We start from the raw sequence: 15,369 nt of genomic DNA, 5'->3' as shown, positions 1-15,369 counted from the left end.
GAGCCGAGGGTCTCTCTGGAAGTAACCTCTCTGTTCTTTGGAACATAGGTACGGTTAGCCTATATCCCATCATTCTCAGACCATGTTTATAGCATTGCTATTTGTGGGATCTTACTGGTATGGTTGTTGTATATATATGTACGTGTGTGTATGTGAGAGAGAGAAGTTGGGTGGCCCACCTCCATCCAGGGGCGGACCTACATAGTGGCCGTCGGGGTCCCGGGACACCAATGTTTTTTAAAATTTCTTTAGAAGTGATATAGAAAAAATTTGAAGAACCCCATATAAATTAGCATTTGTAACCCATATACATATTATATATCTATTCTGGCTGGAAGAAACCCGGTTTTATCTCTGGAGTGTCCCAGGTTTGAGGCTCCTGAACACCGGTTTTGCTTATTCCTTTTTTTTTCTAATTTTTAGTCAACTAGTCAATATAGTAATTAGGGTTTTATAAGTTCATCATACTAGTAGAAACAGAAACATAAAAGAACGTTGCTGCCTCAACTCCTCAACACTGCTCAAGCCTCCACCGGCCCACCCCTGCCGCGCTTTTCCGCCTCCAGCCACCCTCTCGGCACTCCTCTGTCGTCACTGCTTTCTTATTTTGCCTCAACTCTCAGGTAATTTTAGGGCTAAAAAAACTTGCTGTGGCCAACAGATCGTGAAAGACGCGTTGAGACCAAACATGTCGTGAAGACGCGTTGAAACTAAACATGTCATAAAAACGTTTATATGAGACATTTCTGGCAGCTTTTGTTTATGGAGAGAAAAAATAAAATCACTCCCAGTTAATAAGACGTTTTAGAAATATTTTTCTTTTAAGTTTTAGTTTTAGTTTTAGTTTTATTTTTCACAACCAACCCCAAATGAGTGAACAAACAAATGTATCCGGACGGCATTCGTGTCCAAATGATCTTGTCTTGGTTCACAGAATCGTAAGTGGTGATGTAAGCACACAAAAACACTTTCCCAATATTACATTTTCGGTCCCTCGTAAACTTACAACTAAACACAATACTCCCTCTATATATATACAACCTCTCATCTCCACTAATACGTGTCCTACGCTCATCATCTCATCAACCACCTCATAATGGCTCCGTAAGAACTTAATTGTGATTGATTAAATTTCAATATGATTTTTTATTTATTTATATGTGAATTTGAATTAATATTGATTTTGATACATGTATATACATATATGATTGTGCAGTAGTGTAGAGGCTCTTCCACCACAATTGGATTCAACTTCACCACCTCCTCTTTTTGATGGAACCACTAGGTAGGATGATTGCCAAACGGGTCGGGTCGGATGTGTTCGGGTCAAAACGGGTTTGGGTTGGAACCGGTTAATTCAAAAAAGGGTTATTTTGGTTCATGGTGGGTCCAAAGGGGTTGGGTCATAACGAGTTTCGGGTTAAAACGGGTTGGATTAGAAATTTTTTTTTTTTTTTAAGTTTTAAAAGTTCTCCAATAAACTCACTTACACTTAAAAAATGTTTCAATTAAGTCACTTGACTTTCGTATTTTATTAAATTACATGTTTTAACATACTTTTTTTTACCATGTTTTGTTTTAGTTTCAGTGAAGAAATCTTTTTATTTATTATTTTTTATGTTTATGTGGAGTGATAACGTGAATTTTATTTATTTTTTATTTTTAATATAATTAACGGTTTTTAAAAAATATATATAACTAAATATATTGCACATCCCGACCCCCACATGTTCTCCTTGGTTTGGTCCCGACGGAAACGGTGGAAAGGAGTCGGAATTGGTTTCGGGTTAGAACGGGATCGGGTTTCGGGTCAAAACGTGTTAGTTTAAAATATGATTTTTTTAAAAAAAAGTACATGGGTTGATTTATAAAAGGGTCATTTTGGTTTGTGACGGGACGGGTTCTGGTTGAAAGGGGTCGGGTTAGAGGGATTTTGGGTTAGAATGAGGTCGAGCCAGAACGGGCCGATTTGAAAAAGGGTTGTTTTGGTTCTGGTTGGGTTTCAGGTTAAAACAAGGGTTATTTATACGGGTTGGTTTAAAAAATGGTTTTCTTGAATTCTGGTTTTCCGCGTTACGCATTGTAACCGGATCGATCAGTTTGATTGAGCTTTATTTTTGTTTAATGTGATGCGATTTGCGATCATGATAACTGAATTCTGAAATTTGGTTTACTTTTGTTTTAACTGAAGGTTGTATACCAACTACCAATGCCCCTTTGCACAGCGCGTTTGGATCACCAGGAATTATAAGGTGAATTGCCATCCATGTCTACGATTTATAAATTTTTAACATTAATGAAATCGATTACGGTTTAGTCATGATTTTAGGAAAAACACACAAACGGTAGAAAAACAAGAGCACGAGGATTTACATGGGTCGGTCTAAGCTGACATGTGTTCACAGGCTGCATCTATATTATTTTTGGTGAGATAAACGACAGTGAAGACGCACACATCACAATTGAAGGGCAGGTGGTCCCGCAGGTAACGAAGTTCAAGTATTTAGGATCATTTGTACAGAGCGATGGGGAATTAGACAGTGATGTGACCCACCGAGTTCAGGTAGGATGGTGTAGATGGAAAGCAGCCACAGGTATATTATGCGACAAGAGTTTCCCGACTAATCTGAAGGGAAAATTCTATAGGGTGGCAGTTAGACCTGCAATGCTATATGGAACAGATTGTTGGGCCATCAAGAAGGCACAAGTGCGGAAGATGGAGGTAGCAGAAATGAGAATGCTACGTTGGATGTGTGGGCACACAAGGCTAGACAGAATAAGAAACGTTGTGCTTCGCGAGAGATTAGGGGTGGCGAACATAGCAGACAAGATAAGAGAGTGGAGATTGAGATGGTTTGGACATGTAAAGAGAAGACAGACGACGAATCCTGTTAGATCCGTAGAAAACATTACTATAGAGGGGAGGAGGGGTAGAGGACGACCGAAATTGACTTGGGATGAGAGGATTAGGCATGATTTGATAGACCTAAACCTCTCCGAGGACATGGTTGAGGATAGGAATTCGTGGAGAAGTAGAATTAAAGTTAAGGATTTTTAGAGAGAATTGAATACCTTAAGGCTTAGACTTAACTTATTTAGGTCACATACCATAATGGTATTTCCCTTACATATTTTATTATTATTATTATTAGCTTTTATATTGCGGTTAAACTGTGACCTTTTTATTAATATTATTATAATTAGTAGTAGTTTTTTATATAACTGTTAAACTTTGATTTCCTTTTTTTGCTTCATACACATGTTCTTAGAGCCGAGGGTCTCTCTGGAAGCCACCTCTTTATTCCTTTGGATAGAGGTACGGTGTGCCTACATCCCACCCTCCCCATACCCTACCTATAGCTCTGCTGTCGGTGGGATTTTACTGGGTATGATTGATTGATTGATTGATATCTACATCACACTATAAAGTTTATAGGCCATTTTATTTTAATAACCCTTTTAATCTTCTTGAAGACGACAGGTGTTGATTATATGCTATAAATATAAGGCCGTTTAATGCAAAACCAAATTTAAGTACAGAACTGCAAGAACTACATAATAAACATGTGTACCTATTAAACATAGTCACAAGTAACTTTAAGAAACAAAATTTCGGTCATATTGTGATATTGATATTTCATTTTTAACTATCTAGATCTTGTTATGTAGGGCTTACAAGACAAGATCAAGCTTGTTGGAATAGACCTCGGTAATAGACCCGCATGGTACAAGGAGAAAATTAACCCACTAAATAAGGTAACACTTCTAATATGTATGTAATAGGGGTGGCAAATTGGCAATTGTGACCCATTGGGTTGAATGGGTTGTATTAAAATGTATATAATGAGTCAGAATTGGTCAAACTAAAAATAGAAAATGAATAAAACGGGCCAAAACGGGTTGACATTTCTCGAGTTTTTTTTATAGAACGAGAAAAATGGAGGAAACTTTTTAGTATTTTTACTTTTTAAGTTTTTTATTTATATTTCGAGTTAGAAATTTTAAATTATCTTTTTTTTTGAATTTTTTAATGAGGGGTTTCTGAAATCTCAACCCATTTCAAAAACCCTCATTAGAAAATTCAAAAATAAATAAATAACAAATCATAACTCGATATTAATCAAAAACTAAAAAGGTAAAAGTACTAAAAAGTTTCCTCCGTTTTTCTCGTTCCATTAAAAAAACTCGAGAAATGCCAACCCATTTCAATCAAATTCTTTTTTTGGTTTGACCCATTCTGACCCATTATATGCATTTGCCACCCCTAGTAAGTATGTATATGTATAAATATATTGTTGCTATTATGTTTCAATGTGGTATTTAATGAAAAATATTAGGTATAATATTTTGTTAATGATATTATATGTTTTCTAAGGTGCCGGCTCTTGAACACGACAACAAAATCATTATAGAGAGTTTGGATTTGGTGAAATATTTGGATAGTAACTTTGAAGGGCCTGCATTATTACCGGATGTAAGATTTAACTAACATCTATCCTATTTCCATTTTTACCCTCTTTCGGAATTTTAACAACTAACATGTTATTGATTAGGACCCTGCCAAAAAAGAGTTTGCTGAGGAGTTGTTTAAATACACCGACACGTTTAGTAAAACCGTGACTTCTGCATTTAAAGGAGATGTTGTGAAAGAAGGCGGTATGACTCAATTAAACCTTAGGAAAATCGCGATCTTTTTGTTGATCAATGCTTAATTATAAATCTATAATATGATGTTTTGAAATTTTATCAGGTGTTGCTTTTGATTACTTGGAATCAGCTCTTCAGAAGTATGAAGGTCCATTTTTCCTTGGAGATATCAGTTTGGTGAGTATTCGGTTTATTTTGGATTTTGGCCACTTAAAAAAACAGGTTGAAATGTAGGGGTGCAAACAAGCCAAGCCCGAACTGGACTAGGCTCAAGCTCGGCTCGTTTAACTTACAAAGAGCTCATGCTCGAGCTTGGCTCGTTTAACTACTCAACTCGTGAGTAGTTTTTGAACTCAAGCTCGGCCCGGGCTTGGCTCGTTAGCTATTTCTTAAATACTTTTTATATGTTTATATTTATTTTTATATATATTTTTTTCAATAGTAATTTTATGTATAACCTAATGTATATTATTTAGTTATTTTTCATAATATTATATAGATTAATTAATAATTATTAAATATATATAAATATATTATATTTTATAAAAAATTATATTATTGACAGGCTCGTTTAGGCTTGCGAGCCAGCTCGAGCTTGATAAGTGAAACTTGGGCTCGGGCTCATTTATTAAACTAGCTTAGTTTTAGGCTCGGGCTCGTTTAAGCTCGACTCAGTTGAGCTTTTTCGCAAGCTGATCTTGAGGAGCTCGCGAGCAGCTCGGCTCGTTTGCACCCCTGTTGATCATTACAAACTTGTGGATTGCAGGTGGACTTTGTTTATATTCCTTTTGTAGAAAGGTTTCAGTTATTTATACAAGAGGGGTTCAAATATGATATTACTTCAGGCAGGCCAAACTTAGCAAAATGGATAGAGGTATCAGTTATTATTATTATTATTATTATTATTATTTATTTACTTTTTTGTAAACAGGAACTGAACAAATTAGATGCATATAAAGTGACAAAAGCCGATCCTGATTATGTTATTCAGGTGTACAAAAAACGTCTTCTGGTAACTAGCTTTCCGCGGCACATACAAAGTTTCTCTTTATAATACATGATGCATTATTCTATATCATTGTTGCAGGCTCAGTGAAGTGAAGTTGATGATGAAGCTCTTGTAATCATGATCCAAGATATTAGAATAATATATGAATAAAGTTGTTTGTGTGTCAACATGTACTAGCTCTCGTGTAGATGGATAAACATATGGTCTTATGACTTATGGTAATTGTGTTTTGGATAATTGTAGACTAGATAGTGTGTGGTGTGGTGTTGTGTTCCTTAATTTCTGTGAAATACATGTGTTATAAAACCAATCAAAAGCAGAATAAAGTTGTTGCAATAGCGAAAAACACCTAAATACAATAAATAGTCGAAATGATAGGTGAGGGTTCAAGTCTCGTGGTTGACATAAAGGTGTAGATTTATTAGTATTATAGGGTTGTGTGAGTTACCAAGTTTGTAGTTTTTTTATTTTGTAATAATAAATAAATAGCATCATACGATGTGTTTTTTCTACCAAAATTTAAAGAATGTTGCTTTGTGTTGTGTAGAATATACAAACATTGTGTTTTTTTAATGCTACAAATTTATTTATTAAGGTGACACAACAAGTAGCCGTTCTAGCTCAGTTGGTAGAGCGCGTGGCTTTTAACCACGTGGTCGTGGGTTCGAGTCCCACGGATGGCGATATTTTCTTTTTCTAGTTTTTTATTTAGTGGAAATAAAAGATGATCTTAAACAGTTACATAATGCATAACAGTATATAACATACATGATACATGGGTGCAATCATACATGTCTTATTCGAGCATAAGATCTCATAGGATCAGTTGATAAGTTCTTACATATGTATATCTAATAAATACAAGAACAAAATTCATGTAATCTACAGTTTCGAAAGAGTAAAAAGTAGCTTACTTTTGTTTGTTCTTTTTAACGGCAAAGTGGCAAACTCACATACCGCTAGCCTACTTTTAAATTTACACCATTTTACTTAAAAAGGGATTTGAACCCTCACCGCTTGAGACTCCATTGATCATTAGGCTCCACCTTGGTAATTGGTATCATTGGGTTACAACCCCCTTTGATAGCTCACATCTGTACAATACAAAACTTCTTGCTTCATAAGATTATTACGCTAGAGGTTACGATATAATCGAGTTTCCTATCAAATAGATGGCTTTTATATTTCTTGACTATGAGTATTTAATGTTTTTAGTCAAAATAAAGTAGATCAAAAGATGAACGTGGTATACGGTAATACGAATGAAATGTACATCAAAATAATCAGCCATTCAGAATTCACACCCCTTTGATTGTAGATAAAATGTACTATCAATTCTACATTTTATAAATGAAATAAGAATTTACATTTTTTAACTAATAAAAATGTACTAATGTCATAGTGAATCATGTTTTTTAGTACACTAGCCTGGTGTGTGTTTTTTGGAACTTTAGGACTTGGTGTTTCAATGGATGAGAGTGGAGGTTTTACTCAAGACAGGCTTCTGCCAATCACAAATATCGATCGGGTCATGAGGAAGGGGATACCGACCAGTGGCGAAGCTTGGATGAAGATGTCGAGGGGGGAGGATGAAAATACGCATTAAAAAAACCATAAACGGAGGGGGCCGAGATCAAATTTTCGGTTGAATACAGGTAAGCTTACACTACGTATAAAAAATGTCGAACGAAAACGAGTAAATTTACACTAGTGCGTAAAAAAACGGAGGGGGGCGGGGCCACCCCTGGCCCCAACTATCCTTCGCCCCTGATGCCGACGAATGAGAAAACTTCTAAGGGTGCTAAAGAGAGTGTTCAAGAGTGTGTTTCTGAGTTCATCATCTTTGTCACCAGCCAGTATGTCTTTCAAATTAATAAACCATATGTTTGATATGATTAATATTGTATGGTTTGTTTTAAATTGTTGTTTATAGGGCAACTGATAAGTGTCAAAAGGAGCATATGAGAACCATTAAATCATTAATAGTGATGATCTGCTATGGACAATGGCGACATTAGGCTTTGAAAATTATGTTGAAAATTACATCCCTTCAAACTGCTCATACACACAATTACAAACTTATACACACAAATATACACAAATTAACAGAAACACGAAGCTCGAGTGCATACATAAACTAAACCTAATGAGATTGCTGAGGCTAATCTGTTAATCGGTTATTCTTCGATTGTGAAATATATATAGATTGAATGCTTATGGATGTGGTACGATTAATAATAATAAAGTGAAAAGGAAGCTGATATATATAGATTGAATGCTTATGGATCTGTTAATCGGAAATTTGAACCATACCTTGTTTTGGGTTGCGGTGCTCTGAAGGAGGAAGCTGATAGAAGTGAAAAGGAAGAGAATGGAAGTGAGAAATGAAACCCTAGAGAAATGATTTCTCCGCTTTTTTTAGAGAAAAGAAATCAGGGAAATGGAAATGGTTTATTTCCATTTCTCACCTCTTTCTTTCGTAAACAAACAAGAGAATTGTTTCCATTTCCATTTCTCACCCCCCAATTCTCTGTACCAAACACCCCCTTAAGGCATTCCTCAAGAAATATAAAGAGATAAACAGTCAGTGGCTCGCTCAAAAACCAACTAGTGGGCTCGCTCATGGGCTTGTTAAAATCATACCCATGTATATATATATATATATATATATATATACGTAGAAAAGGGTTCAAATAAAAACAAATTGTTTTGTGAGAAGTGTAAGAAGGTTTTAAAATAAACCACAACACCTAAAGAGGACAATATACTATGTAAATAGAAAACTATATGGTTTTTAGAAACTACCAATTTCAACCACTAGATCCTAGATCTAAGGGCCTAGATTTATTCTTATTCTTCTCACAAAACTATTGTTTTTAACAATAACCTTACCCTATGTGTGTGTGTGTGTGTATATAGGGACACATTCTTTTTAGAACCATTTAGTTACATCTATGCAGAAGTATTTGCATTTCCTTAAAATAGAACAAATAAAACGACGATTTTCTGTGTTGTTAAGTTAACATAGGAAGCTAATTTGAGCTGTTTGATGTAATTTGACAGAAGCAGGCTCAACATTTGATGGTCCCAATGCACAGCTCAGAGTAGCATTATAATCTTATTTTAATTGTTTAATCATTTATGTTGGACCATGTAATCTTGCAGTAATTAGCGTTCAGATACGTGACAGTTAAAATTTACAAACTTTACAATGTTGTTTTACTTAACCATGAAAATTAAGTTCCGCTGACCTGAATTAGCGTGTTGACCTTAAAGATGAATAAGATGAAGATAGCACCTGGAAGAAAGAAATAAAAGTTTGGATGAGAGAATTGTTTTTAAATTTTAATATTTAATAATCCAAATTTGACCTGATATGTTTTTGGTCCCTTTTTAAGTAGATAGCCAACATTGTTTAAATTCTCGACAAATGAGTCAACGTCCGGGACTCTTAACCCAATCCTATCAGCCAAACTGAATATTTCCTGATAATAAAAGTAATAAAAAGTCATTTCTACGTTATAATAAACAATAGTTTTTATAACAAACTGTTACCGATATAGAAAAACAGTCTTTCTGTTCAATCTCTGATTTCTTGTTGAGTGCACTTAGAAACCGCTTGGCTTCTTTTTGATGACTCATCCCACCGCTCCGACCAAAATCCACAACTCCGTGCTCGTCAACGTACTTGTCATACAACGATTCTTTCATTATTTCAACTACATCCTACGAAACATACAGTTTGACCCAAAAAGTCAACGTTATAAGTACGCATCTCATTACTGCCATAATATATGGAATTCCAATTACTATAAAGAGATGAACTTACCTTAGCATCATTAACAGTTATTTCTTCTCTCAAATCGACCCTGGCACGCGCTTGTGCTAATCTTACTAGACTTTCTAATTGCCTTGCGGTAACTGGTGTGCCATCAGCAGACGTGTTTCTGTCTCTAAGTTTTAAGTAGAAATCTTGCAGGATTTTAGCCGCTTCTTTTGACATCCTAACATTATAAATCATGTCAAAACGAGTTATATCGTTTCGAAACGGGTTGAAAGTTAAACGTGCACAAATTCTTTTTAACGCAAACAAACTCCTACATAGTTTTAGCCAAAGATGTACACTATTAGTTTTGTAATAATATTGCATCCGTATCATAATTAACACATTCATAAAAAGTGTTAAGTGGGTCGACCCGTCACCCATTCTGACCCGCCCATCATGAGTACCTTGGAAAGACATAAGTTCTTGCATAAGCGATATATTTACGGAGAAGTGGGGCTGGCAAAGGAACGAAATCACTGTCCTTTCTTGGATCAAGTCTTAACCTCGAGACTAATGAATTACTCTGCGTATTCGGGACTGTGCTGCTAACACTTTCAAATGCTGCATCATTTTAAACTGATCACTTTTTAGAGTGAAATACCCGAGGGTAAAAGGATTTACAAAAAAAAAACGCACCTGTAAGTTTTTTCACAGTTTGTGAAATATCACCACTGCCACCATGAAGCTGCATATAAAAAAAATAATATATGTTACACCTTGATTCTGTTGACTTTTGTGTTGCATCAAAAGTTAAAACAGAGGTCCCAGATGACTTACCGACATAATGTGTTCAGAAAGTTGTTTATCAAGTTTCTCATCAGGCTTGTCAAGCAAAATGAAAACCAAATCGAATCGTGATAACAAAGGTGCATTGATTTTCAAATTCTCGTTCACAGTTTTTGCCCGGCTGTAACAAAAATAAGCAATTAAGATAAAAGTGATTAATTATGAATTAAAATAATAATATTGATGAGTACTTGTAATGGCCACCAACAGGATTCGCAGCTGCTAAAACAGTAGTTTGAGCTGATAAACTTGCTACCAGTCCTGCTTTGGCAACCGAGACACATTGTTGCTCCATAGCTTCCAGTAAAGACTGTGGTGATAATAACATATAAAATAAATATACTTCCTTTTTATAAATATAAATTTGCCATTGATTAATAAAATTAACCTGATGTTCTGCAGACATTTTATCAAACTCATCAATACAGCACAACCCTCTATCTGCTAGTACCATAGCACCTGTTGAAAAACATGATACCTCAAATTATCAATTTTAAGTAAGGGTCAAAGCGGGTCAGTTTGGGTGTTTTCACAAACTTACCTGCCTCGAAAGCATAGTCACCGGTCATTGAATCTCTGACCACTGCAACAGTGAGGCCAGCATTTGTCGTGGCATTCCCACAAACATATATACCTCGTGGTGAGACAGAAGCTGCTGCTTGCAGAAGTTGACTTTTTCCTAGTCCAGGATCACCTAATATGGTACACATGGGAATTGGGATTAATGAGTTAGTGTAGTACATTAAATCATAGATTTTACACAAATCTCGCACTATATGCATGTAAAACTTTGACTAGCAAACACATGAAAAAAAAAACTAGAAAGAACATTACCAAATTGCAGCTTATACACAAATACAACATTAAATGCCTATAAAACATTGATTAACAGACTCGTTAAGAGAAATCAGAAAACCTCGTACCGACAATTATCACATGAATGTCTCCTCTAACAGGAACCTTATTCTGATCCATTGAATGCTTCCTTACACCTCCAAACAGTGCCAATGTGATTCCAGCTGTTCAAGGTGCGAATATTACTTAATGTCACATGAACCCTCTATAACAAACTTTGCATAATTAAATCACCAACAATAACAAAGCAAGGTAAAATATTGAATATTGGAACTACATTTTAAGCACCTTTAACAAGTTCATGCCCATAAATGGACGGACAAATTGACTGCAGTATTTGACGAAATACATCTGAACCATACTCTAAAGTAAATTTACAAATGAACTCTAAATCCCTTTGACTGAAAGAATATAAATCCAGCAAGTCTGTAGCTTTATTCGCATTTTCTGTGTCTTGCAAATTCTCAGTCTCAGATTGTGATTTGGAGTTTTTAACTGAAATCCCTTCTAAATACAAGTAATATAATCCTTGATTCTTGCCCTTTGATTTTCCTAACTCATAACATGAATTAATAAGAAAACTAAACTTTAAGTATCAAAATAAATAAAATAAAAATAATAATTACCTCCAGCTATATCCATATAAGTATTAATCACCCTTATTATACCAGTAACAGTCACAACATCTCCAGGGATACAAAGATCTACAAGATCTTCAATCAATTCACATTCCAAAGTTCTTGGAACTCGGCCTTCTTCGTGATGTTCAGATTTCAACAACTCTTGAATTCTAGAAAAGTTAACATATAGTTACAGGGTCACATCATAGTTGTTAAAATCGAGCGCTTTTTGAGCTTAAGCGCATTTAAAGCGCCAGGCGCATTAATTGCGAGTTGCATGCCTCAGATATTTAAAGCGCCCATTAAATGTTCCCAACCTTCCCATGCATATTAAATATCAATTAAACAACTTGTTCATATTCTCTAGGAGTACCTAAAAGTCTAAAACTCCACTATTAAAGTACCATAATTTGTTCCAACCTGCCCATGTGTATTAAATATCATTTAAATGTCATTTGACTTCTTACAAAATGATTACAATATTCAAAATTCGTGATTAGGTTTTAGTTTTTAATTTTTGGAAATCTGGATATTATGATAGATGTGGTAATGCTTCAATTGTGGATGGATCAAATTGTTGTTCTTGGCAGTTAAAATGAATGCTTATAGAGTTGTTGAATTACTGGATATTATGATAGATGTATTAATGATTAGGTTTTTTTTTAATTATTAAGATGTACTTGGTATTTCATGTTTTGGATTTTGGTGTTTGGTTGTTCTATGAACTATTTCAAGAATGAATGTATGTTTTCTTATTAAGATGTTCTATTTTAGTTTAAAAAATTTGTTTTTTTAATGTGCGCTTTTTTTGCGCTTATCGCCTGAGCGCTAGTCCCAGCCTCAACGCTTTTGAGCGCTTATCGCATTTGATAACTATGGATCACATAACAATAGAAACCATATGAAGTTATGTTTTGAAACCCGTACCTTATTTTCTGGAAGTCTATTTGTCTATCACTCGATCTGATTGGATTAAAACTTCTGCTTTTGCAACCATGTATTACACAAACGGAAGGAGGTGAAAATTTCCCATCAGGGAAGTCACGTGCGAAAGTAGTCCCACATTTAGCACATGCAAAACTCATTTGTACCACTAAAGGCTTGACAGTGCTAACTTTTACCACAGTTCCACGCACAGAAACAAGTCTTTCTGCAATTTTGTTATGGTAAGTTTTACTATAATATGCATAACATAAATTCAATTCGTAGTGGAATTAACTATTAACCGTTAAAACAAATGAAGAATAAAACATACCAATGTAAGCTGCCTTCAGATTCTTCAAAGCAATCATTGATTCAGGGTGGTTGTGCAAGCGGATGTTGACCTTTGCACTGTCATCCCATTCTTCAACATATGAGTCGTAGAGAACCTAACTTAAAAATAACATAAGTTTAAACTTGCATTAAATGACATAAATATACAGTAAGCAAACAACTGCTATTTTACCTTGTGTACTGCAGCACTCATGCAAAAAAGAGCTTCTTTTGGTTTGCTTTCTAAGGCTTCATAAAATTCTGATATCATGCATACTTTCCGAAAATGTTGGAAATCAAGTGGCAAAATGAACAATATGTCTTCTCTCTTTACCTATTTGTATGTTATTATATATAATATAGCAAGAAATGTTATAAATAAGAGAGTATTATGTTCAGTTGAGAATATATTCACTTAGAAACTTATGCAATGTCAACTCATGGTGTGAGTTTTCCAATAATTTGTTGTTTCTCAACACACTGTGTGAGCTTCCATGTCATTTTCCTAATAGCAATTTCAGCACTTAATGGTTATGCCATTGGGCGCGCTGTACCTACTAAGCAAATAGCCCGTCGTGCGAGCCCCCCACCAAGGGCCCACTATGCCAAAAGCAAGTAGAGGTGTATACAAGCCAAGCTGAGCCCGAGCTCAGCTCATTTTGACTTACGAATGCTTGAGCTCGACTCATTTTGACTTACGAATGCTCGAGCTTGACTCATTTTTGACTTACGAATGCTCGAGCTCGGCTCGTTTATTATTTACTACTTAACTTATATATCTGATAAAAACCTCAAACGAGCCTAAGCTCGGCTTGAGCTCGTGTGCAAAACCTTAAACAAGCCAAAGCTCTGCTCGTTTATTATTTACTAATTAATTTACATATATTTTTAATTATTTTCATATATTTAATGAAAACCTTAACAAGCCTAATCTCAGCTCGAGCTCTTGTGGGTACCTTAAACAAGCCAAAGCTCGGCTCAAGCTCAGTTGTGCAGTATAAAATCAATACATAGAAGTCCAAAAGAGTTAAAACTTAAAACTACACTAGGCTCATTAAAGCTCGACATGCCTAAACAAGCTTCCCTTACAAAGCTCGAGCTTTATCAGCTCAAGCTCGATAAGGCTCAGCTCATTTCAAGCTTTCCACCAATCCAATCTCGAGTAGCTCGCGAACAGCTCAGCTCTTATCATTTTTACCCTAATTTCCATCATAGCACTCTTTACATACAACCTTTAACTATAACAATCTCTAGAAATTTCCTATTCCATATCCGTTTGCATTTTAACACTACTCTTTAATAAACAAAAGCTACTTACATTATCATGAAACTAATTAATATCTAACGAAAACAAAAAAAACACATCAATTGTAGATTGAACAAGCACACTCCTCTCTATTTCAATAAACGAATTCGAAAGCTACTCTTAAAGAGCCTAATCTCAGCTCGAGCTTTCGTGCAGTACCTTAAACTTAAACGAGCCAAAGCTCAGTTCGAGCTCAATTATGCAGCATAAAATCAACACATAGAAGTCCAAAAGAGTTAAAAACTTAAAAATACACTAGGCTCATTAATGCTCAACAACTAAACGAGCTTTATTTGAGGCTCGGCTCAGCTCGTTTCAAACTTTTTAGCGAGCTGATCTCGAGTATCCGTTAACTTCCAGCAGAGCACTGGTAACAAACCCTAGAACTTTCATTTTATGCTCAATTGCGGTTTAACACGGCTGAATTCATCATGAAATTAAACAAATAATTAATATCATACCTAATGAATTCGAAAATAACTAAAGTCAAATACGACAGCGTTTTACATTAAATTGAATGTGTAAGTGATAAGAAATTTTATATTAAACAATCACTCCTCTCAATATCCAATATCAATACGACAGCGTTTCACATTGAAATAGATTGACGATAGATTCAATTGCATACGTAAGCGATAATAAGAGAACGGATGGATACCTGAGAGATGAATTGTGAACCGTGAGGATTATTATTATTATTATTATTATTATTATTATCGAAGAAGTGGTCAATGAGTCTGCAAGTGAGTTGCAGGTTCTTCTTGCCGTCAGCGTGAGTGTAGTCGATTTGAGGCAAGTATTTGGCTAATATCTGTGTCACTTGCCCTCTCGTGTCCGATGAGTTGTGCTTACCGCTGCTCATCATCGTCTTCGTGTTCGTCGCGAGGGTTTGCTTTTGATTTTGGCGGGAATAACTGAGCAGAGATGGGGCAAATAAAACGAAAAAAAAAAAGGTTTAAAACTGATTACGTTGAATCCGGTTTGTAACCGATTAAAACCGTATCGGTTTGTAATTTTCTCCATCAAAATCGGTTAACTAAACTGAAACCGGGCAAAAGCCGGATAC

At 35.3% G+C, this 15,369-nt stretch overlaps 1 protein-coding gene, 1 non-coding gene and 1 pseudogene across 3 annotated transcripts; 2 read left to right on the top strand and 1 right to left on the bottom strand.

Moving 5' to 3' along the window:
• Positions 1–1,079: 1,079 nt before the first annotated feature.
• On the top strand, positions 1,080–5,716 carry LOC143618909 (glutathione S-transferase L3-like). The gene is made up of 9 exons (XM_077090960.1): positions 1,080–1,104; positions 1,217–1,285; positions 2,192–2,252; positions 3,670–3,756; positions 4,376–4,474; positions 4,554–4,656; positions 4,751–4,824; positions 5,414–5,521; positions 5,579–5,716. Exons 1-9 carry the CDS (start codon positions 1,097–1,099, stop codon positions 5,699–5,701), a joined length of 732 nt encoding a protein of 243 aa, XP_076947075.1. The 5' UTR covers positions 1,080–1,096; the 3' UTR covers positions 5,702–5,716.
• Positions 5,717–6,266: 550 nt separating this feature from the next.
• On the top strand, positions 6,267–6,339 carry TRNAK-UUU (transfer RNA lysine (anticodon UUU)). Its single transcript has one exon. It is a non-coding gene; the product is annotated as a tRNA-Lys (tRNA).
• Positions 6,340–8,808: 2,469 nt separating this feature from the next.
• LOC143618908 (putative DNA helicase MCM8) lies at positions 8,809–15,168 on the bottom strand (annotated as a pseudogene). The gene is made up of 16 exons (XR_013151106.1): positions 14,962–15,168; positions 13,191–13,331; positions 12,999–13,113; positions 12,671–12,893; positions 11,750–11,913; positions 11,412–11,675; positions 11,192–11,287; positions 10,810–10,962; positions 10,657–10,727; positions 10,460–10,578; positions 10,260–10,389; positions 9,887–10,167; positions 9,486–9,660; positions 9,212–9,382; positions 9,028–9,141; positions 8,809–8,954 (listed from the first exon to the last, which is right to left on the bottom strand). The product of XR_013151106.1 is annotated as a putative DNA helicase MCM8 (transcript).
• Between the last annotated feature and the right edge of the window lie 201 nt (positions 15,169–15,369).

Source organism: Bidens hawaiensis, unplaced genomic scaffold (genome assembly GCF_021521415.1).
Source record: "Bidens hawaiensis isolate Kalapana, Puna unplaced genomic scaffold, B.hawaiensis_p1.1 tig00002343_1, whole genome shotgun sequence".
NCBI classification, from domain to species: Eukaryota; Viridiplantae; Streptophyta; class Magnoliopsida; order Asterales; family Asteraceae; genus Bidens; species Bidens hawaiensis.
The sequence above is the reverse complement of the archived record's forward strand: the minus strand, read 5'-3'. Positions and strand labels throughout refer to the sequence as shown.

Excerpts from the sequence above, each read along its gene's own strand:
- LOC143618909 (XM_077090960.1), top strand. Across the intron at positions 4,657-4,750 it reads AGATGTTGTGAAAGAAGGCG|GTGTTGCTTTTGATTACTTG; the intron begins GTATGACTCAAT and ends AAATTTTATCAG. Across the intron at positions 4,825-5,413 it reads TCCTTGGAGATATCAGTTTG|GTGGACTTTGTTTATATTCC; the intron begins GTGAGTATTCGG and ends TGTGGATTGCAG.